Source organism: Vipera ursinii, assembly GCF_947247035.1.
Source record: "Vipera ursinii genome assembly, chromosome: 7".
In the NCBI taxonomy this organism is placed as follows: Eukaryota; Metazoa; Chordata; class Lepidosauria; order Squamata; family Viperidae; genus Vipera; species Vipera ursinii.
Window position 1 is genome coordinate 55773488 of NC_139521.1, and position 19868 is coordinate 55793355.

At 39.9% G+C, this 19868-nt stretch overlaps 2 protein-coding genes across 3 annotated transcripts; both read right to left on the minus strand.

Annotated features, from left to right (window-relative positions):
• Positions 1-3210: 3210 nt before the first annotated feature.
• On the minus strand, positions 3211-7888 carry OSTC (oligosaccharyltransferase complex non-catalytic subunit). The gene is made up of 4 exons (XM_083367985.1): positions 7661-7888; positions 5523-5616; positions 4393-4590; positions 3211-4078 (listed from the first exon to the last, which is right to left on the minus strand). The coding sequence occupies exons 1-4, from the start codon at positions 7797-7799 to the stop codon at positions 4060-4062; spliced, it is 450 nt and encodes a 149-aa protein (XP_083224111.1). The 5' UTR covers positions 7800-7888; the 3' UTR covers positions 3211-4059.
• Positions 7889-13076: 5188 nt separating this feature from the next.
• On the minus strand, positions 13077-16347 carry RPL34 (ribosomal protein L34). Of its 2 annotated transcripts, none has more exons than XM_083367752.1 (5): positions 16277-16347; positions 15209-15282; positions 15018-15117; positions 13724-13827; positions 13077-13197 (listed from the first exon to the last, which is right to left on the minus strand). In XM_083367752.1, exons 2-5 carry the CDS (start codon positions 15271-15273, stop codon positions 13113-13115), a joined length of 354 nt encoding a protein of 117 aa, XP_083223878.1. In that variant the 5' UTR covers positions 15274-15282; positions 16277-16347; the 3' UTR covers positions 13077-13112. The 2 variants fall into 2 exon arrangements, with proteins under 2 accessions (XP_083223878.1, XP_083223877.1); XM_083367751.1 differs by having other exon boundaries at positions 16205-16337.
• Positions 16348-19868: the final 3521 nt, after the last annotated feature.

Below are 19868 nucleotides of genomic sequence, written 5' to 3' on the forward strand. Positions count from 1 at the left end.
CAACGCTGTTAAATAGCCGGCAAAGCCAACACCCTCCACCACACCCCTAATTATTCCACCACGCCCACACCCTACTTAACTACTGCCTCCCACGGTTCCCACCCTTTTGCACCCGCCCACCACCATTGCAACCGGTAAGCCACCCCCCAGCCTAAACCACCCTCCTTTTCCCCAGAGCTCTGCATATTTACATCTCTCCCCTCAGCTCTCCAGTCCACCGTAAGTTGTGCCCTGAGCCCCTCCCCGTCCCGCCGGCAGTCTCAACCACCCCGAGTCACCCTGGCGTCCGTTTGTGTCCTGCCGCATGAGCGCTGGGTCTCGACTGGCCGCTCCACCGGATGGCCACTCCCTGGCCCTCTGGTCGGCCCTGGAGGCTGTCAGGCCGCGTCGGCACTCATGGTCTCCCGTGCAGTCTCCGAAAGCCAGCTGGCCGCTCCATGGCTGTAAACGGCAGCCGCACTCCTTCCAGACTTGTCGGTTACTTCCGGGAGCCGGCAAGCTGGTCCGCGGCCTCCCCAGCTGGTAGGCGGCCTGCTGCTGCGCTGTCAACCCAGCCGCTCCTTTCTCCCACCCACTAGGACGGCATGGAGGCTGGCAACCACCTCCGGAGCGCGGCAGCTCGTCCGGGAGACGAAGAGGCTGACGGGGGTCCCTGGAGGCTGGTAGGACACTCTGTGGCTTCCCCGGGAGTTGGGCAGGTGGCTGCTGGGGTGTGGCGACGGCCGGGCGTGCTCCCGGCCCTCCAGGAAACCGCAGGTGCCGGCGGTTGGTTTTGGGGCCTGGTGGGGCGCTCCGCGGACGCTGGCAGTAGTTTTCGGGGCCTGGCGAGTCGCTCCGTGGCCCCTCTGAATGTCGGGCGTGCCAGGCCCGACAATGGCCACTGCAGCATTCCCATGGTCACTTGATCAAAATTTGGATGCTTGGCAACTGGCCTGTATTTATGACGGTTGCCATGTCCCAGGGTTATCATGTCACCTTTTGTGACCTTCTGACAGCAAAGTCAATGGGGAAGCCAGATTCATTTAACAACCGTGTTACTAACTTAACTGCAGTGATTCACTTAACAACTGTGGCAAGAAAGGTCATAAATGAGGCAAAACTCACTTAACAACTGTCTTGCTTGGCCATGGAAATTTTGGGTTCAATTGTGCTAATAAGTGAAGGACCACTTGCACTAACCAGGACCAACTCTCCTTAGCTTTTGAAAGTAGCCAAGATAAGCTAATCTGCCACCTGCTAAAGTTTTGTCATGGTGTATTGCCTGGACTAGGGATTAATGAATGAATGAACCTTTATTCTCAAAGTACAACCATTGAGATTGGCTGAGCCTTCCTTCGTGCCCCCCCCAACTCACAATGACAACAAACCCACCATCTTGTTACACCATGTGAGCTAATTGCACAACACACCGGCCTCGCAAGTCAGTCATACATAAAATGATAAAATTATTTCCCGGAAGCCATTAAGGTGCTGGACTGGAAATAAGGAAACCAAGTTTTATCCCTGTTTCAGACATGGAAACCAATGGGGTGATTTCCCAGCAGTCACTTTTTCTTAGCATTAGGAGGAAGACAATAGACAACCACTTCCAAAATTGTTGTCTAGAGCATACATGTCAAACTTGCGACGTCACGTGACATTACGCAACGTATTGGGACAGTTTTACAATTGCCGGCAATGGGGTGGGCATGGCTTCCGGATGACGTGTCCAGCCCACGGGCCGGGAGTTTGACATCCCTGGTCTAGAGAGTTGCAGGAACCAAAGCCAACTGGAAGACTTTAAAAAAAAATAATATAAATATAAATATAAAATGCAGAGAAATTTCAATAAAAATGTTCTCAACTGAGTGAAAAGTATTAAGGAATAACGTGAATAAGGGAGGTGAAAGTCAACAGCAGACATTTTGTAAAGCATTTAAGAGATTTGTATAGAAATAGTAGGGTTATGTCAAACAGTGATACTTTAAAGCAAATGTTAGGTTTGTATCTAAGAAAAAAATGGATGAAAAGGAAGTCATAAATTGATATGAGGATGCTGAAAAAGGGTTAGACTTCCCAGGTAAATTTTATAAGTCAGTAAATGTTAACTTCTGAATGTTATTGGATATTGGAATTGTACAACACTTTGCACCCAACACTATTCAGTGTTTATATGTTCTTTCATCTATGCTGACATAGTTGCCATTTGATTTCTCTTCTTGGGTCCACATTATAAAGCCAAAATTATTCAGATTCTAGTAACACATCAGAACTGCCCTAAGAATATATGGGACTGCCATTTAACAGTTTGAATTTGCAAATAGCATGGTAACCAGTTAATAATTTAAAGTTAAGCAAGCAACATTACTTTCCACTCTATTTCGAAGTTTGTTTGATTTTAAAGTTTTTAAAGTCTTAAAATGTATGTACTTAAAAGTCCTGCTTCAACATCTGTCAACTAAGATGTCCTCTTAATTTCTGGGGATACAGAAAGTGATTTTTAGACAGGTTGCCCTTCAAACTTTCTGCTTGGCTCATGGACATTTTATTACCGAACTAGGTAACATCTTCAGCTGGCTTTGGGGTGAAGTGTCTTGTATAGTTTTAGTATCAAACTTTGTAATTGCACATCATAGTGTTGTTCTTTTAAAGTAGTCATCAACCGTCTACTTTCATTTCATTAATCATTTACTATGGCTTTTATGCTTTAACTTGATTTTGATTTTTTTTAAATGTAAGCTACCTTGTTTAAAGGGGAATCTTACAAATACAATGTCTTTCCCACAGTTGACACCAGCAGCTAATGGAATGGTTTTTTTCAGCATTGTTCCAGTATCTTTGGACACACTTTCTTAAAGAGATTTAGAACTGTTATTACTATTGAAATTTAGGGAACAATTCCAAAATTTAAAATGTTTTCCTTTGTTTTTTCCTTTTTCTTTCTTAATCTCATTAGCTGTCACTTCAACCTTTAAAGTTAGTCATGCCTGCTTTATTTTTTATCTATATGCAGCCTTAGTTTGAATATTACACCTGAAATAATGCAGACATTTATGGAACTACCTGAAGCCAAGTTTATTACCTGGCCTACATAAACACCCATCCCCCTCTATAAAAATAAGAATATTACTAAAAGCCACATCTGTACTATGAAATGGAAAAAAATTTAGGAAAGCACAAGAGTATTAGGAATGTAAAAGAGCACTAAATATAGACACAAACAGTGTTTTAATAGAAAAATGTTTAATACCTTCAAAAAATTTAAAGAAACAATTTACTATCATACAATTCAGGACTTTCTTTTGCATATGTTTAGATTCATCTACTAACATGAATGTCAGTGTAATCTTTTCTTCACAACACAACACAGATGTAAATCCATGTGCAGAAACAGTTATTTTTCAGTGCCTTTGCAAGTGACTAGAAGACTGTATTACCTGGAATATTTTAAAGCACCAATTGCCAGTAATGCTATGGGGAGGTGTCACCCTTATGCAGGCATTCTCCACAATCCATCAACTCTCCTCTCTTTCATATCTTGTAAGTACTTGATCTGCTCTGTCCTCTGGGTTGGCTTATCCAAAGGTGAGCACAAAACTAGTTACTTTTCTGTTTTCTTGATCAATCACTGACCAAGTGTTGTTATTTATAAATATGGAAAAAATCAATGTTACCTTCACATTTTCAAAATGGATTCTCTCACAAGGAGATAGACCAAGCCATGATGTTACAAGAAAGTACAGAATTATTACTCTGAGGTTGATCATGAAGGATAGGGAGCAGGATTGTAGAATTGTGATTCTATTGTACTGACATAATACCCTTAGGCTTGATAACATGATAATGTTTCTTTTTTAAATACTGAAAAGAAATAGGGACACATTCATTAAACAAACTGCCTGCAACAAATCCTCTTTATACAGGGAGAAAATGAGAAAACAGTCCTTTAGCTAGTCTTACTCATTCTCTCTCTTTTGTGGCTTTAGATAGGAACGATGGGGCTATGTATTTTTGCTATCCATTCTTTCTTCCTAATGAGAAGGAAATACAATCTTCAATCTGCAGCGATCAAAAAAGGCACTAACCCATCAAGTAGCCCCTAGAAGACAAACAAAATTTTGATTGGAAATGTGAAATAAAAGTAATGTTATTTAGTTCACAATTGAGTCCATTACATAATGCTAAATTCTTATTCTGTCAGTACCAGAAATCAGAGGTGGAACATTTGAGGGACCACAAAGTCATTCTTGATCTAGACAGAAATAATTTAGAAGGACAAAAAAGGCCATATGCAAGTTGTTACTTCTGTTGAAGGAACTGCAGTTTTATTCTTTTTATGTACAAATTAAATTTTGGTTTAAACAAAAATTAAGAATGACGGGGAAAGGGCCATAGAGAAAAAAAATGACTTACGGTAATTTCATCCGCATAAAAACTCTCGCCATGAAGAAACTCAACAGGACGCTCACAAATCCAATAAAAAGTAGCAGAAATCTATTCAGCTTTGGGATATTTGGTGCATTGGAACGATCCAGTATTATGAAACCAAGTCCACCCATTGTAAAGAGGAAACTTGATGCGAGCCCTTCCATAATGTATTGTCCATTTACTCTGCATAGAAAATGAGTAAATGATCAACATTAGAGGTATCGAGAAATTTATGTGGGATTTATACATGCAGAAAGAAAAGGAATATGTATCAGTTCCAAATTATTATTTAGAGAGAAGAAATCCCACCAGTTTGAAGTGGACCACAAAATAAAGAGTCCAAATTTACTTTTCAATTTTTTTTAGAAATTGCCATTGCATACATTTAATATATCGGCTTTAGTCCTAATCTTCCACTTGCTGCTGCCCCATCTTCTTTGTTCATTCAAAAAATGATGAAAACAGGGGGGGGGAGAAATAAAGGAAAAACCAGGAGTAGGAACAAAAATAATCCATGTACCATGAATCCAAATAAAAAGAACTGTAAAACAAACCAGGGAAAACAAGGAAAATAATAAGTAGTTAACCATAGACTTTACAGTGCACTGGGAATGAAAAATGAATGCACAAGTCTTCAGTCTTGGATGGACTGTTCTGTAGAGCTCTGGATTGTTCTGCTTTGTTGTGCTGCTTTTCTTTAGACCATGCTGTTCCAGGGAAGGAAACTTAGAAATTTTTTGAAGTAAATCATTCAAATCAGAAGTGGCTCCAAGTATTATGAATACAACATTCTCGACAAAAGAAGGTCAGATCACCCCTGGAACACTTTGAGCTGCTTCTACGTTGAGAATTTACGTCAGAACTGCCAATTCCCCCCCCCTCCCTTGAATAGTATGATCTGGAAGAATCCAGAAGGAAATGAAATCTGCCAGCACACTCTGGAACAATATCCTCTCAGATTAACACATTTTGCACATCTGTGAAAACAAAACAAATACAGAAAATATGCCACTACTAAAAATGCCTTCTTTCTTGTAGATAAGAGATCTGACCCTATAATAATTTTGCAATATATCATTTTAATATTTTGATACACTTTTAATATTATATTTTACCTGTATGCCAAGAATGCCACAGGCTTCTGATGTCCATGTTCATCAGTCATTGAACCAACACTGGGAGGCTCTACAATCACATCATAAATTATTCCTACAAAGGAAAAAATATTTATAAAGAAAAAATGATTCTTTATAAAAGAACTCTTCCAGAAAGGAAGGCAGAGTTCACAAATCCATGATTCTATTGCTAATAGCTACAAACACAATACTTCTTAGCAAAATGTTTAAAAAATCTGATTTGTGTATGTTCTTGTTTGTCCCATCTGCAGTGTTTTCTCTATCCCCAATTATATACTCTCTTTGTACATACTTCAATGTGTCCATCTCACACTCTGTTCCTGTCTGTTTTCTCTGTTCTTCTGTAGAGATGAAGCCAGGAATCACTCATAACTTTTACTTCTTGTAATAGTATCTCGGCTGTGTTTAGCCTTATGCATAAAACAATTGTATCCATACTATTTTAAAAGTGTTAAATGGAACCACTGATCATATATTTTGTTTCTTTGAAGTAATATAAGAATGTGCATTTTACTGCAAATTGGAAGGTCAAAGTATTACAGAATTCCTGCAATAATGCCTGGAGTTCAAGAGAGAATATTTTGTAACAATCCAGTGGCATAGTCAATCACTAAATGAGAATGAAGGAAAGAATAGTTTGTACTATAAGACTTTCACAAACTAATCCAGTTAAAATACCACAGTAGTCAGAGGTTCTTCTATGCATCTCTAAATAATGTTAATATCTTTTACTGTATTTTCAACATACACACTGAAGTAAACACTCATATATATTCAAACATTTTACGAACGCAACAAAATTTAATCTAGCAAAATTAGGTAACCCACTTAAATGAAAACATGGAATCTTGTAATTAATTTTATTTTAGACTTATCATGACCCTTTTACATCTGTTAAAGAGCTGCCTATTCCCTGCTCTATCCATCAGCAAATCTGATTACAGGTAGTCCTCAACTTACAACCACAACTGAGCACAGCTTTTATGTTGCTAAGTGAGACATTTGTTAAATAAATTTTGCCCATTGTATGACCTTTCTTGCCACAGTTAAGTGAATCAGTACAGTTGATAAGTTAGTAACCTGGTTGTTAAGTGAATCTGGCTTCCCCATTGACTTTGCTTGTCAGAAGGTTGCAAAAGATGATCACATGACCTTGGAATACAGCAATGGTCATAAGTATGAACCAGTTGCCAAGAATCTGAATTTTGATCACAAGATCATGGGGATGCTACAAAGGTTGTAACTGAAAAATGGCAATGTGACTTTTTTCAGTGCTGCTGTAACTTTGTACAGTCATTGAATGAACTGTTCTAAACTGAGGACTATCTGTATATAAGGTAGGGCTTTTCAGATTTGGGCTGCAAAATATTAGAATCCAACTAAGAGATAAAAGGGTTGTTGTTGTTTTTTTTTTACTTGTTTCCCGACACGCCGAGTTGTCTGAAGTTCTGCAGCACGGATGGTTTGTAAGAATAGAAAGCTATGGACCCATGAACAATATTCAGTGGCAAAAATTTAGCAGTATCTCCTTTTATCAGAGGAAATTCCTCTGGCTCCTTTTGCTCCTTTTCTGAGCTGCGCCGGGAAGAGAGCGGGCGAGCAGGGTAAGGAATACCCTGCTAAGTTATAGTTAATAGTCCGGCCTTTAGCAGCCCGGACGCCACGTACTCAAGAACCAACTGAAGACCGTCGCCTGAACCCGGAGCGAAGGTTTCCCGCATGCGAAGTTACATCACGAGCGGGCAGGGGGGAAATGGCTCCCTCAATCTAAGGCAGGGGTAGGCAACCTCGGCTCTTTTAGGACTCATGGACTTCAACTCCCAGAATTCCTGAGTCAGCGTAGCTGACTCAGGAATTCTGGGAGTTGAAGTCCATGAGTCCTAAAAGAGCCGAGGTTGCCTACCCCTGATCTAAGGGGTCGTGTCGGGGGGGGGGGAAGTAAGGGAGAAAGAGGTTCCCGGCGGGCGGCGCCCCCGCTGGCTATTCAGGCGCCGGCGGCGCAACGGGGTCGTCTCGCTCGTCGTCCCTTTCTCCCACCCCCGAGGGTCCATCGGCTCCCGGGGGAAACCTCCCCTCCCACCCCGGCGCCTTCAGCCCGTTGCTGTCTCTGGCGTTACCTCCCGTGATGAGGAAGTAAGAAACCACCACGAGCGCATAGACCGTCATGGCCGAGGGCATGTGCACCCAACTTGGCCGCTTCAGTTTAATGTTGGGGCATTCCAGCACCAAAAACGGCACTCGGTAGAGGGTCTCCATAGCGATCCCAGCTCCCGCCTCGCCCGCTCTGGTAGCCGCCGCCTTCCTGCCCACCGAGATCGGATACTGGGCTGACCTATCGCGGCCACCGTAAATATTGTAACGGAACTGCCGAAAGGTAACGTCCTGGAAGGGAAATAAAACAAGCCAAACGCTATAGCGGAAGCTAAGTACTAAAGACGGATAAAATGTCGAAGGAAAAAGGGCACTTTTGAATGACAGGTTACTAGCAGAAAAGATGTGCCAGGTGGCATTCTGTCGTGATGAAGGCCATTCAACGCGGTATTAATCGTCCAGGACCTTAACTTGCTCGACGTGGTCATTGAATGAATAAACGTGGCCCTGGCAGAAGTAGATAACACGAGGCCACGCCCACGATCAAAATGGAACCAGCCAATGGTATAGCTTAGAGTTGAATACGTGTATTTAACCTGGAAGAATGTTTGAAAAGATGCCGCCTCCACTTGAGACTGCAGTTCTGCGCGAGGGACAATGATGTTTATTTCAATTGGACAACTATAGTTGTAATTCCTCAGATTCCTCAAATTAGGCTTATGCTCAGCTATGCTTTGGCTAACCACTTTTTTAAAATTCATCCAATTTCCGCCTGCAGCACATTTATTTATTTATTTTATTGCATTTATATACCGCCCTTTCCCTGAGGACATGCTAAACCCTAATTAAATAAATCATATGGGAATGTAATATTCAAGCCTGAGATGAGATTCAGATGTAGGCACATTCTGTAGTCGCAATATTAACTCAGCTCTTTTCTCACACAATTCCCTTTGGCTCTCATCTACCCTTCTCACCCAAGAATTATGAATCTCTTACGACCCTGCTATTATTTTGTGTCTCTTCCCTCTAGTTGACTGAAAGATTTGGAATTTCATGTGTTGAATAAATGTCCAGGACTCCTAGAGACATAGCAAAGTGGTTTAAGTTTTCTATGTGCTCAGTGGCTAGTAGTTTTATTTTAAATCCCTGATTTGTCCATTTAAGTGGGACAAGTATCCTAAGATTGCAGCCCTTGATTTTTAACCAGTTCTAAGTTCTGGTTTTCATTAAAAGTAGCTACCATTTTGGTATTACTTCCCATTTTATTCATGCCACTCAGCCTAATAATTTACACACATAAAATGAAATGGTAATTATAAAATGAGAATTTATATGCAGTGTTTTTATCCTAAATTGACCTCTGATAAAATACTATAGACTGGCTCCAGACATCATGTGACACATTCATTTGGTTCTGGTTTAGTGTGTAAACTGAGCCATTGTGATTTGTGAACCATGCCTAACATAGCACAACATATGAACTCAATGGATACAATGCTATAATCCCAGCTGTTCTACTGTATGTGTATGTTTGGTCTTCAGTATATTAGTCTGTCTCTTATGCAAACATAGTTTAGACCAGGTAAGAAAAAAAATCAGTTCACAAACTAAAGCTGTCAAAGGTATGTGTGCTATTCATTCCTCTCTGAAATATAGAAATGACAGTGTTGGATTGGAAACATGTTTTTCCAATGCAGCTTTCTTCAGATGTTTGGAGAATTCCCATAAATTTGAATCAACAAAGTCAATTGTCAAGAATGCTGAGAAACTTGGTTCAAAATATTTCAAGGCTACAATGTTGAGGGTGGTTGTTTAAATATCCTTAAGTTAAACACTTAGCCCTGATTCAGGAAAGTAAATTCCTTAATACTATAATACCACTTTCTCAGTCTGACGAGTCCACACATCAAAAAATAATGAAAAATTAGGCTGCTCTCTTCAGAAAATCAAACAAAATTAGAATCAGTAATTGAAGATCATAGAAATGGTCAGCATTGCTCTTTGTAGATTTGATTCAAATCCTTTTGTCAATTTTAGATGCATTGTCAAATGCATCTGATACATCATTGCAAGAATTTATCTCAAGGCATATGGAATCTATAATCAAGATGAAGTTCTGAAATGTATTAATTTCCCAATTTTAAAAAGCAGAACAGATTATTCTAACTTCATAGTTAATAAACTTTTGAATCTCATTTTAATTTTTTAAAATGTGTCTACTCCCTTTATTGTACACTAGTTGGGATCATGCTAAGGAAGCATACAACATCTGTACAAACTACAATGAGAACTATGTGGATTTTGTACAGGAGGAACAAAAATAGATTTATCAAATACTATTGTATATCACGACGTGACTTTCTCCAAGGCATCCAAGAATCAGGAGACTGGGTTAGATGAAAAGATTATTTCATCTGACAGGATTTTTATTTATCTAAAATTTGAAGAGTTATCTAACACAGTGCTTTTCGGCACCTGGCAGGTGGTAGCACTGTAAAAAGTGGGGGGATGAGCTGGAGCGGCAGCCATGCTGCACAGGCCTGTGAGAGAGTAAGCTGGAGCTGTGGTGTTGCTGGGGCTCTGCTGAGCGCCCAGGATTGGTACAGGGCCCCAGCTGATTGGCATTTCCGGAAGCAGCATGCAGCCTTTGGGAAAGGAGTCAGCTGCAGCAACATCAAAGAGAAAAGAAGGAGGGGGAGAGAGGATGTAAAAGGTGGTGGTTTGGGAGGGAAAGGACGAGAAAAAAACACAGCTGGGAAAGATATGTGGAGGGAGTAAGAGAGATGGAGGAGAGAATGGGATAGAACAGTGCAAAGATTGTCATAGAAACAGGCACAAGTTTCCTATTAAAAGTGGGAAAGTGGGTGTACAGATAGTCCTCAACATACAGCCACAATTGAGCCCAAAATATATGTTGCTAAATCAAAGATTTGTTAGAGTTTTGTCCCATTTTATGACTTTTTTGCCACATTTATTAAGTAAATCACTGCAGTTGTTAAATTAGTAACGTAGTTCTTAAGTGAATCTGGTTTCCCAATTCATTTTGCTTGTGAGAAGTTGTCAAAAGGGGATCACATGATCCTGGGACACTGTGACCATCAGAAATATGAATCAGTTGCTGAATGTAAATCACGTGACCCTGGGGATGCTGCAATGGTCATAAGTCACGTTTTTCAGTGGCGTTGTAACTTCAGTCACTAAGTGAATGTTTTAAGTTAAGGACTACCTGTACTTTTATCACTTTTTTTGGTCATCAAGTTTTTGACACCTTGCTAGGCAACTGGTGGTACTCGAATATTGCCATATCCTAAAAGCGGTACAATCTGTCAAATGTTTGAAAAGCACTGATCTAACGCTTGTCAGTGCCCATTCCACAATATATTCTTCATATTCTAAAATATTCCAATTCACTTTCCTTCAGCAAAGAATTCTACAACTGATTCATATTTATGACGGTTACAGTGTCCCAGTCATGTGATCACATGTTGCAACCTTCTGACAAGCAAATCAATGGGGAAGCAAGATTCACTTAACAACTGTGGCAAGAAATGTCGTAAAATGGGGCAAAATGCACTTAATAAATGTATTATTTAGCAACAGAAATTTTGGGCTCAATTGTGGTTGTAAGTTGAGAACTACCTGTACTTCCTAATAGCAAGTATATATGATGATTTCTCTCCAGTGAGTCCTTCCTCCTCATTAGGTGGCCATTAGATTGCACTCATTTCTCATGCTAGTAAAGTTATGCTTAAAATCCTACAAGCTAGACTCCAGCAGTATGTGGATCGAGAACTACCAGAAGTACAGGCAGGATTTCGAAGAGGCAGAGGAACCAGAGATCAAATAGCCAACATACGCTGGATCATGGAGAAAGCTAGGGAGTTCCAGAAAAACATCTACTTCTGCTTCATTGACTATGCTAAAGCCTTTGATTGTGTGGATCATAACAAACTGTGGCAAGTTCTTAAAGAGATGGGAGTACCAGAACATCTTATTTGTCTCTTGAGAAACCTATATGCGGGCCAAGAAGCAACAGTGAGAACTGGACACGGAACCACTGATTGGTTCCAAATTGGGAAAGGTGTCCGGCAAGGCTGTATACTGTCGCCTTGCCTATTTAACTTATATGCAGAGCATATCATGAGAAAGGCAGGGCTAGAGGAGTCAAAAGTTGGAATTAAGATTGCTGGAAGAAATATCAACAACCTAAGATATGCAGATGATACCACTCTAATGGCAGAAAGTGAAGAGGAACTGAAGAGTCTCTTGTTGCGAGTGAAGAAGGAGAGTGCAAAAGTTGGGTTGAAACTAAACATTAAGAAAACCAAGATCATGGCATCCGGCCCTCTCAATTCCTGGCAAATAGATGGGGAAGAAGTGGAGGTAGTGACAGACTTTATCTTCCTGGGCTCCAAGATCACTGCAGATGGGGACTGTAGTCAAGAAATTAAAAGACGCTTGCTCCTCGGGAGGAAAGCCATGGCAAATCTAGACAGCACACTAAAAAGCAGAGACATCACCCTGTCAACAAAAGTGCGTATAGTCAAGGCTATGGTCTTCCCAGTTGCAATGTATGGCAGTGAAATTTGGACCATAAGAAAGGCTGAGCGCAAAAGAATTGAGGCCTTTGAACTCTGGTGCTGGAGAAGACTCCTGCGAGTCCCTTGGACTGCAAGGCGATCAAACCGGTCAGTCCTAGAGGAGATCAACCCTGACTGCTCTTTAGAAGGCCAGATCCTGAAGCTAAAACTCAAATACTTTGGCCACCTAATGAGGAGGAAGGACTCACTGGAGAAGAGCCTAATGCTGGGAAAGATTGAGGGCAATAGAAGAAGGGGACGACAGAGAATGAGGTGGCTGGATGGAGTCACTGAAGCAGTAGGCGTGAGCTTAAATGGACTCCAGAAGATGGTAGAGGACAGGAAAGCCTGGAGGAACATTGTCCATAGGGTCGCGATGGGTCGGACACGACTTCGCAACTAACAACAACATGATGATTTCTAAGTTTTTTTTCTTCCCACATTACCCATTCTAATTATTTAACTATTTGCCTTTAAGAAGTTATTATTTTTCTAGTTATCAGTACAGCATTCTGAATACTTTTAACTTTATATACCACTCACTTTAAACATATACCTGAAAAATCAGGTACCATTATTGATACTCAGGCTTTTCATCACCTATATTATTTTCTATTCCTGATTCCTTTTGACAGGATATTTTTGTACACCAATATCTCTTTCATGTCCGATTATTAATTGTAAATCATTTTGATGCTGTAAATGCTATTATCAGCCCAAAACAAAAAGAAGAAAATGGTTTTGCAGATTAACTGTAAATTGGAAGCAGTGCTACCAAAAATGAATGCAAAAGGAGCTTATTTTAGGATATCTTTGCTCTTCCCAATAGTTTAATACTCAGGAAAAATCACCTTGTAGATTATTTAAATCTTCATTTATTGGGCAATAGAAATAATCACTTTGATTTTTGACTCTGTGCCTGTGCCTTCAGTACTTTGACAACAATCTTCTGTTCCTCAATAAGGAATGCTCGCTTGATTCTAAAAAATAAATAAATAAAGCAGTTATAATTCAGCATATCACAATACCACAATCATAGCAGGCATCAGTTGAAAAGCTAGTATTTGTTAGTAGATCCATTCTACATGTCACATTAAAATAAAGGCTTTATGGAGAAGTAGGAAGAAACAGTACTTCTTTTTCTAATTTTAATTTTGTTAAGTTATAAATATATGCAGACAGTCTTTTTCTTTTTCCAATGGATAAGTAAAGCTCCTTACAGTTGCAAGATGTACCAACCGTTAATGAACTGGTAAAATAAAACAAGGTAGATGGATACAGCTCTCCAGGTTACTTTGATCGTTGCAATTAACAACTTGTCCATCAACATGCCTTAAAACTATTCTAAAGTAGGTAACTATTCTAAATTATAATCTAAATTATGTTCTCATCTATAGTTTTGTGAATCACTTACTGACAGAGAACAAACTATAGCATATATGTAATTAGGATACGTTCAAATGAACCCATGAATTTCAGCAAAATTATATTTAAAATACTGTTTACCTGTCACGAACACATTTAGCACACATCGAACCTCCATAGGCTCTACTAACGTGTTTCTTTGTTTTGGAAAGTCTCATAAGAACTTTTGGTCGAACAGCGCGGACCTGTAGAAAATAAAATACATCTTTCTGTAATTCGCCCAACTTTATATAAGCTGAAGTTTATCAAATAAAAAAGAACGTAGGCCATATAACTTTTGTGCTTATTTAAAAATCATCCATTCACAATATGACAAAACATTTCTGAATAAGCACTAAAAATACGTTTGTTTTAATTTCAAAGACCTTATTGTTTAATACTAAAAAGAAAAGTATATTCAAAGAACTGATCCACTGAAATGGAGACTTCAGCTAGGCGTGACATTATTGTGCTACCTATTTCATTAAATTGCTATTAAGTTTGTCAAAATTTGGATTTGGCTCTTAACAATATCCTTGCAACAAATGAACCCACACTTCCCGAAATTATTTCAAATATCAGTGTTTCATACATATGAAATGACCACATCAGCCTGTCCAATTTCATCAGACAGAGAAGACATACTGAGTGTCTTCTGTTATCTGTCAGGGATTTATATTTGGTAGGTACCAGAAGGTGGGCCTTCTCTGGTACATTCTCTCTTCCACCACAGTAGAAGTTAGGTTGGATCCACCCCTCATGATGTTCCCTAGATCCCTAAAGAGCTGGTTGTTACCAAGGCTGGGAGTCCCTGGAACCAGAGACATATTTGGATAGCTCCTCTACTGAGATATATTTTTCCTTCCTTTCTTCCAGGCCTAGGGTTTGTATGTTTTAATTTCAGTAATACTTTGATTTTTGGTTCTTTTCAATATTTTAATATTTGTTTTCATATATTTCTTACTTTATTGGACTATTATATGCCACTCATGTTCACCTTTGATGAGATAGCTGGCCATATACAATCTGATTAAGAATAAGCAAATTCTTAAGAACAGGTACCTCTGCAGTTGGAATATACCACTGCATTTACCACATCACTTCAAAAGTTAATGTTCTCTCTAAAGAACTTTTAAAGAGCTTGGGAGAATTAAAAAAATGAAAAAGTGCTGCCTTAAAAGAAGAAATTCTAGCAAGCAAAATATTTTTAGCTCCTCAACAATCATGTTATTGTCTAGCATTGTTTTTCTGAAAGTTAAAACTGCTACTAAATTTAAAGTCATATTATAGCTACTTAAATACAAATAGAAAATGATTTCCTCATATAAATTGTCTTGTGTCCTGCAGCTTGGTCTTTGTATAAAACTACTTAATAAAAATAAAAAAAAAGACTTACACCACGAAGTCTTCCTGGGCACACACCACATGCAGACTTTGGTGCCTTGCCAACTTTCTTAGTATAAAGATAAACAATCCTATTACCAGGTGTCCTGGACCTGTATGAACCAGATAACAAATAGTATGGTCACAAACTCAAACAAAAGACATTCAATCAGAAAATAGCTAAGAATTCTCGATTGGACTTACAGTCTGGTCTTATTAGAGGCTGTATTGTAGGACAGCCTACGCCGGTATGTCAGACGTTGGACCATTTTCAGTGCCTAAAAAAGAGATAGTGAATGGAATGTGACAAAGATCATTCTTGGACTAGAACGGTTTAGATTTAACCATATATCAGCCATTTCCAATCTCCCACTGGCCTGGACTACATATCCATAATCTCTGGGTATTACAGCGTGGGAAATCTAAGTTACAATTCATCCCATCTAATACTACTTTACACACTTGATTACAAAGGTTAGCATTAAGCACAAATGACATTTAAAAAATTCTTGTGGACAGAAAATACTACTAAGCATGTCCTTCACATTTGATATGTTGTTAAAAATGCCGATACTCTCTACTCTTAAAAAATTTTGGACTTACACAAAAAGCAAAGATTTGCACCCACGTTCTACTAATACAAACCAATGGTTTTATACTACTTTCCCCCCAAACAGTCCTCCCTGGATATTTCACGGAGAGATGAGCATGAGCTCATGAACAATCACTACCACACGGAGTAGTCTCAAATTGGGGAAAAAAAACTGATGCAGAAACATTTTTCCTCTCCCCGTCCTGAAACATGTCCCTAACAAAGTTGGTTGTGGGAGAATTATTTCTGGGCAAGTGGCGAATGTTTTTGCATCGTGTCGCAATCCTATGTTTAAATGTACTACAGAAAGAAAAAGAAAAAAAACACTACAGGTGAGCGAGCAACCACGGAAGCTAGGAAACAAACTGCTAAATGCTGTGCCCCTTAAAACAGCAGCGTAGCTGAGCCACTGGAAACTCAAGATCTCTTGTAACAACTACTGGCAGGATTCGAGGCGGCCTTCTTACTCCACGGCCAGGCTGAGCGGCCTTCTTCCTGCGATCGGGTCACGGCCTCCTTCTCTGCTATTTTAACATTTGCCGCGACCACACACCCCTCATTCTTCACACCAGACTCCCAGCCGCGTCGCGGCAAACCTTTGAGCTCACCCAATTTTTCTATACAACGGATGGAAACAGATTAAAATCAACTCCCTTCCTCCCAAAACGAGAAGAACGAACCTTAACCGGGGGCTTGCACCGGAAGAGAAAGAAGGCGGTGGCGGGGGGTTAGAGTTCAAACATAGAGCTAAGAAACCGGAAGTGCGATTACGTCTCTTCATTCAGTTCCCAGGGAAAGGAAAGTGGGCGCTGCCATTTTCTACGGGGGGGGGGAAAGAGGGAAAAAGCTTTTCCTTCAAACGTAGTCAGATGACGAGGGTTAAGGTTATATTATACCGCATTATTTATATTTACATCATGCCTGTAAATTCCTGACGCAATAAGAAAGCTGCCTTAACCCTCGTCATCTGACTACGTTTGAAGGAAAAGCTTTTTCCCTCTCCCCCCACCCCGTAGAAAATGGGTTTTTTTTAATATATATATATATTAAAAAACCCTCTTTGGCCAAAGTAACTCACAAGACTAGGTTATTGAATTGTGCATCTTATCGGAGTAGTTGGGATTTCTATTAATAGTATACTATTACATTATAAAGTAATATTGAACCAATAATAACCGTCCGCATTACCCAAGCCTATATGCTTTCATGTCATTTCTGCTTTCTGTCGCAAAATGCGTACCTCGTCTTCCGTTTTCTCTCTTGATTTACCGAGGTAGCCTGCAGTTCGATTGTACCCCCTTTCCAAGTACTAATCAAGTGTGATCCTGCTTAGGTGTTAGCAAACATGAACTGCACTGAAAATAATTTGCAAATGAATACTTTTAAAGCCGTAACTGGGCAGTTGGTAACACTTCACATGCTAGGTTTTAGTAATCAGGTTCTCATTTTATTGGGACCAGTGGATTAATTTTTTATTGAAAAAGGAAGGAGATTGAGCACCAAACTGTGCTCCGGGTTATTTTTAAAACATCTTTGTGTCTTTTATGGTTTTGCCACATGAACCCATATTGTAATAAAAATAAAAGCAATGTTCAGAAGTATGGTCTTGGATTCAGTTGGCCTGACTTTTAAGCAGCTGTATTTTACTGATAGTAAATATTAAATAATTATTTTATTGATAGAGATCCAGTTTGGTATTGTAGTGGTTAAGTGGTGCTAGTCCCACCTTAGGCACAAAGTCAACAAGGTGACCTTGGGCCAGTCTCTCAGCATCATGCTGAGGCCGCGCCCACCCCAGCTCCGGCAATGCAAAAAAAGTCATAATACGTAACGACACATCATGTGACATGGCAAGCTTGATACCCATGAACTAGAACAGCACAGAAACAACAGAATAAGATTGCCTATATTGCAACTTTTGACAAAAAAAACTAGCACAGCTATTAAAAGATGCCAATATTGCAATATCAAATATAAGCACTGATTCACTGCGAGAAGCAAACAAATTGATGTATCGCACTGCTATAAATTTATAAATGAAGATCTTGGAGGCAAAATGAACAGAAAAAACAAAACAATGCATCACCAGAATGGAAGATCAGATTAAAAAATAATATCAGCATGCTAAAATCAGATTTAAGTAAGCTAGAGTAGATGGAAGAAGCTGAAGAACAAGAAGACCAAAGAATACTAATCAAGAAATATTTTTATTTATTAATGTATGCATGCATGCATGCATGCAGTTATGGGACAACCCAAAGAAATGCAGTAAGAATGCAGCTTTAATAAAGGATGTGGAGAAGAAGAAAGGCTGAAACGAAAGAAACAATAGAAATTGTGGAGAAGGCAAGGAAGATCAAGAATTGATAAGCATCAGATGAATGTCATGGCTTTTGGTTGAATCATCTTAATTGTCTATACCTACTCTAAGCAATTTAAACAACATACTGCAAGGAGGTGATATTGAACACTGGTTAACATTTGGCAAAATCTACATGATAATGAAATATCCAAAAAAGAAGGCAGCACCAGGCAACTACAAGGCAATTACCTGCTTACCAACAACTTTCAAATTGCTAACAGATGTGGTAGCTGAAACAGTCTAACAGCATCTAATTGAAAACAAGCTCTACCTGAGCAGAAAGTAAACTACTGAAACAGCAGAGGGGCAAAAGATCAACTTGTAAATGACAAGACAATTTTGAAACTGTAAGACAAAGATGGTGAACCTTTTAGAGACCAAGTGCCCAAACTGTGACCCAAAACCCAATTATGTATCATCGGGTTCCAGGTGGGCAGGGCCCATTGGGTGGGTGTGGCCATCGGGTGGGTGTGGCTGCAGTGGTAATGGCAGACTGGATGGGACTAAAAAGTTCAATCAATTCCAACTTTGCGAGATCTTTTTTTCCCCCGTGAGAAGTTGAAATTGATTGAACCTTTTTTTTCTTTTGCACACAGTGGCGGAGGCCTAAAGCGAAAGGGTTTTATAAAAGCCAGCTGAAGGCCTAGGACTGGGGTGACGGCATGCGTGCCCACAGAGAGGGCTCTGCGTGCCACCTGTGGCACGTGTCCCATAGGTTCGCCACCATGGAAGTTATGGTTAGGTAACCATGAATTCGGAGAGCAAAACGGACATTGCCAACAAACTTGGAATACTTGGGTATGGTTAGGAGGGCACTAACCTTTCTAGCTTGCCCTATTTATGTTTCCTGATAAAATACATGGGAAAATCCCATTGGAGGAAAATTCCACTTAGGGTTAGGGTTAGGTCACCATGAACTCATAGAGCAAAATGGACATTGCCAACAAACTCTGAATACTGTGAGTGAAGAAGAAGGTAGGTGGAGGAGCAAAGTAGCTAAGCCCTTGCTGATTGGACCCTCTTTGCTTTTAAACTGCCAGAGGCTGCTGGGAAAAGCTACAATACTGTGAGTTAAAAAAAGGTGGGTGGAGGAGCAAAGTAGGGTTAGGGTTAGGTCACCATGAACTCATAGAGCAAAATGGACATTGCTAACAAACTCAGAATACATGGGTATGGTTAGGAGGTCACTGACTTTTCTAGCCTGCCCTATGTTTCTTGGTAAAATACATGGGAAAATCCCATTGGAGGAAAATTCAAAATGGACATCGCCAACAAACTCGGAATACTTGGATATGGTTAGGAGGGCACTAACCTTTCTAGCCTTCCCTATCTATGTTTCCTGGTAAAATACATGGGAAAATCCCATTGGAGGAAAATTCCACTTAGGGTTAGGGTTAGGTCACCATGAACGTATAGAGCAAAATAGACATCAACAAATTTGGAATACTTGGATATGGTTAGGAGGGCATTAACTTTTCTAGCCTGCCCTATCTATGTTTCCTGGTAAAATACATGGGAAAATCCCATTGGAGGAAAATTCCACTTAGGGTTAGGATTACCTCACCATGAACTCGTAGAGCAAAATGGACATTGCCAGGTGTTGTTTTTTTTTGCACACGGTGACAGAGGCCTAAAGTGAAAAGGCTTTATAAAACCCAGCTGAAGGCCTAGGACTGGGGAGACGGAGTGCTTGGCAACAGAGAGAGCTCTGCATGCCACCTGTGCATGCCATAGGTTCGCTACCACGGCTGTAAGAGAAGGATCAACCTAAATGTAGCTTGGATTGATCACATTCAACTTTCTGCCACATGACTGGATAATCAAGTGCTAGAAATAACAGGAGTCAGCAGAAACATCAGAAGCTTTGTGCAAAGATCAATGGCACAATGGAAGACAGTTGCTGGTGACAG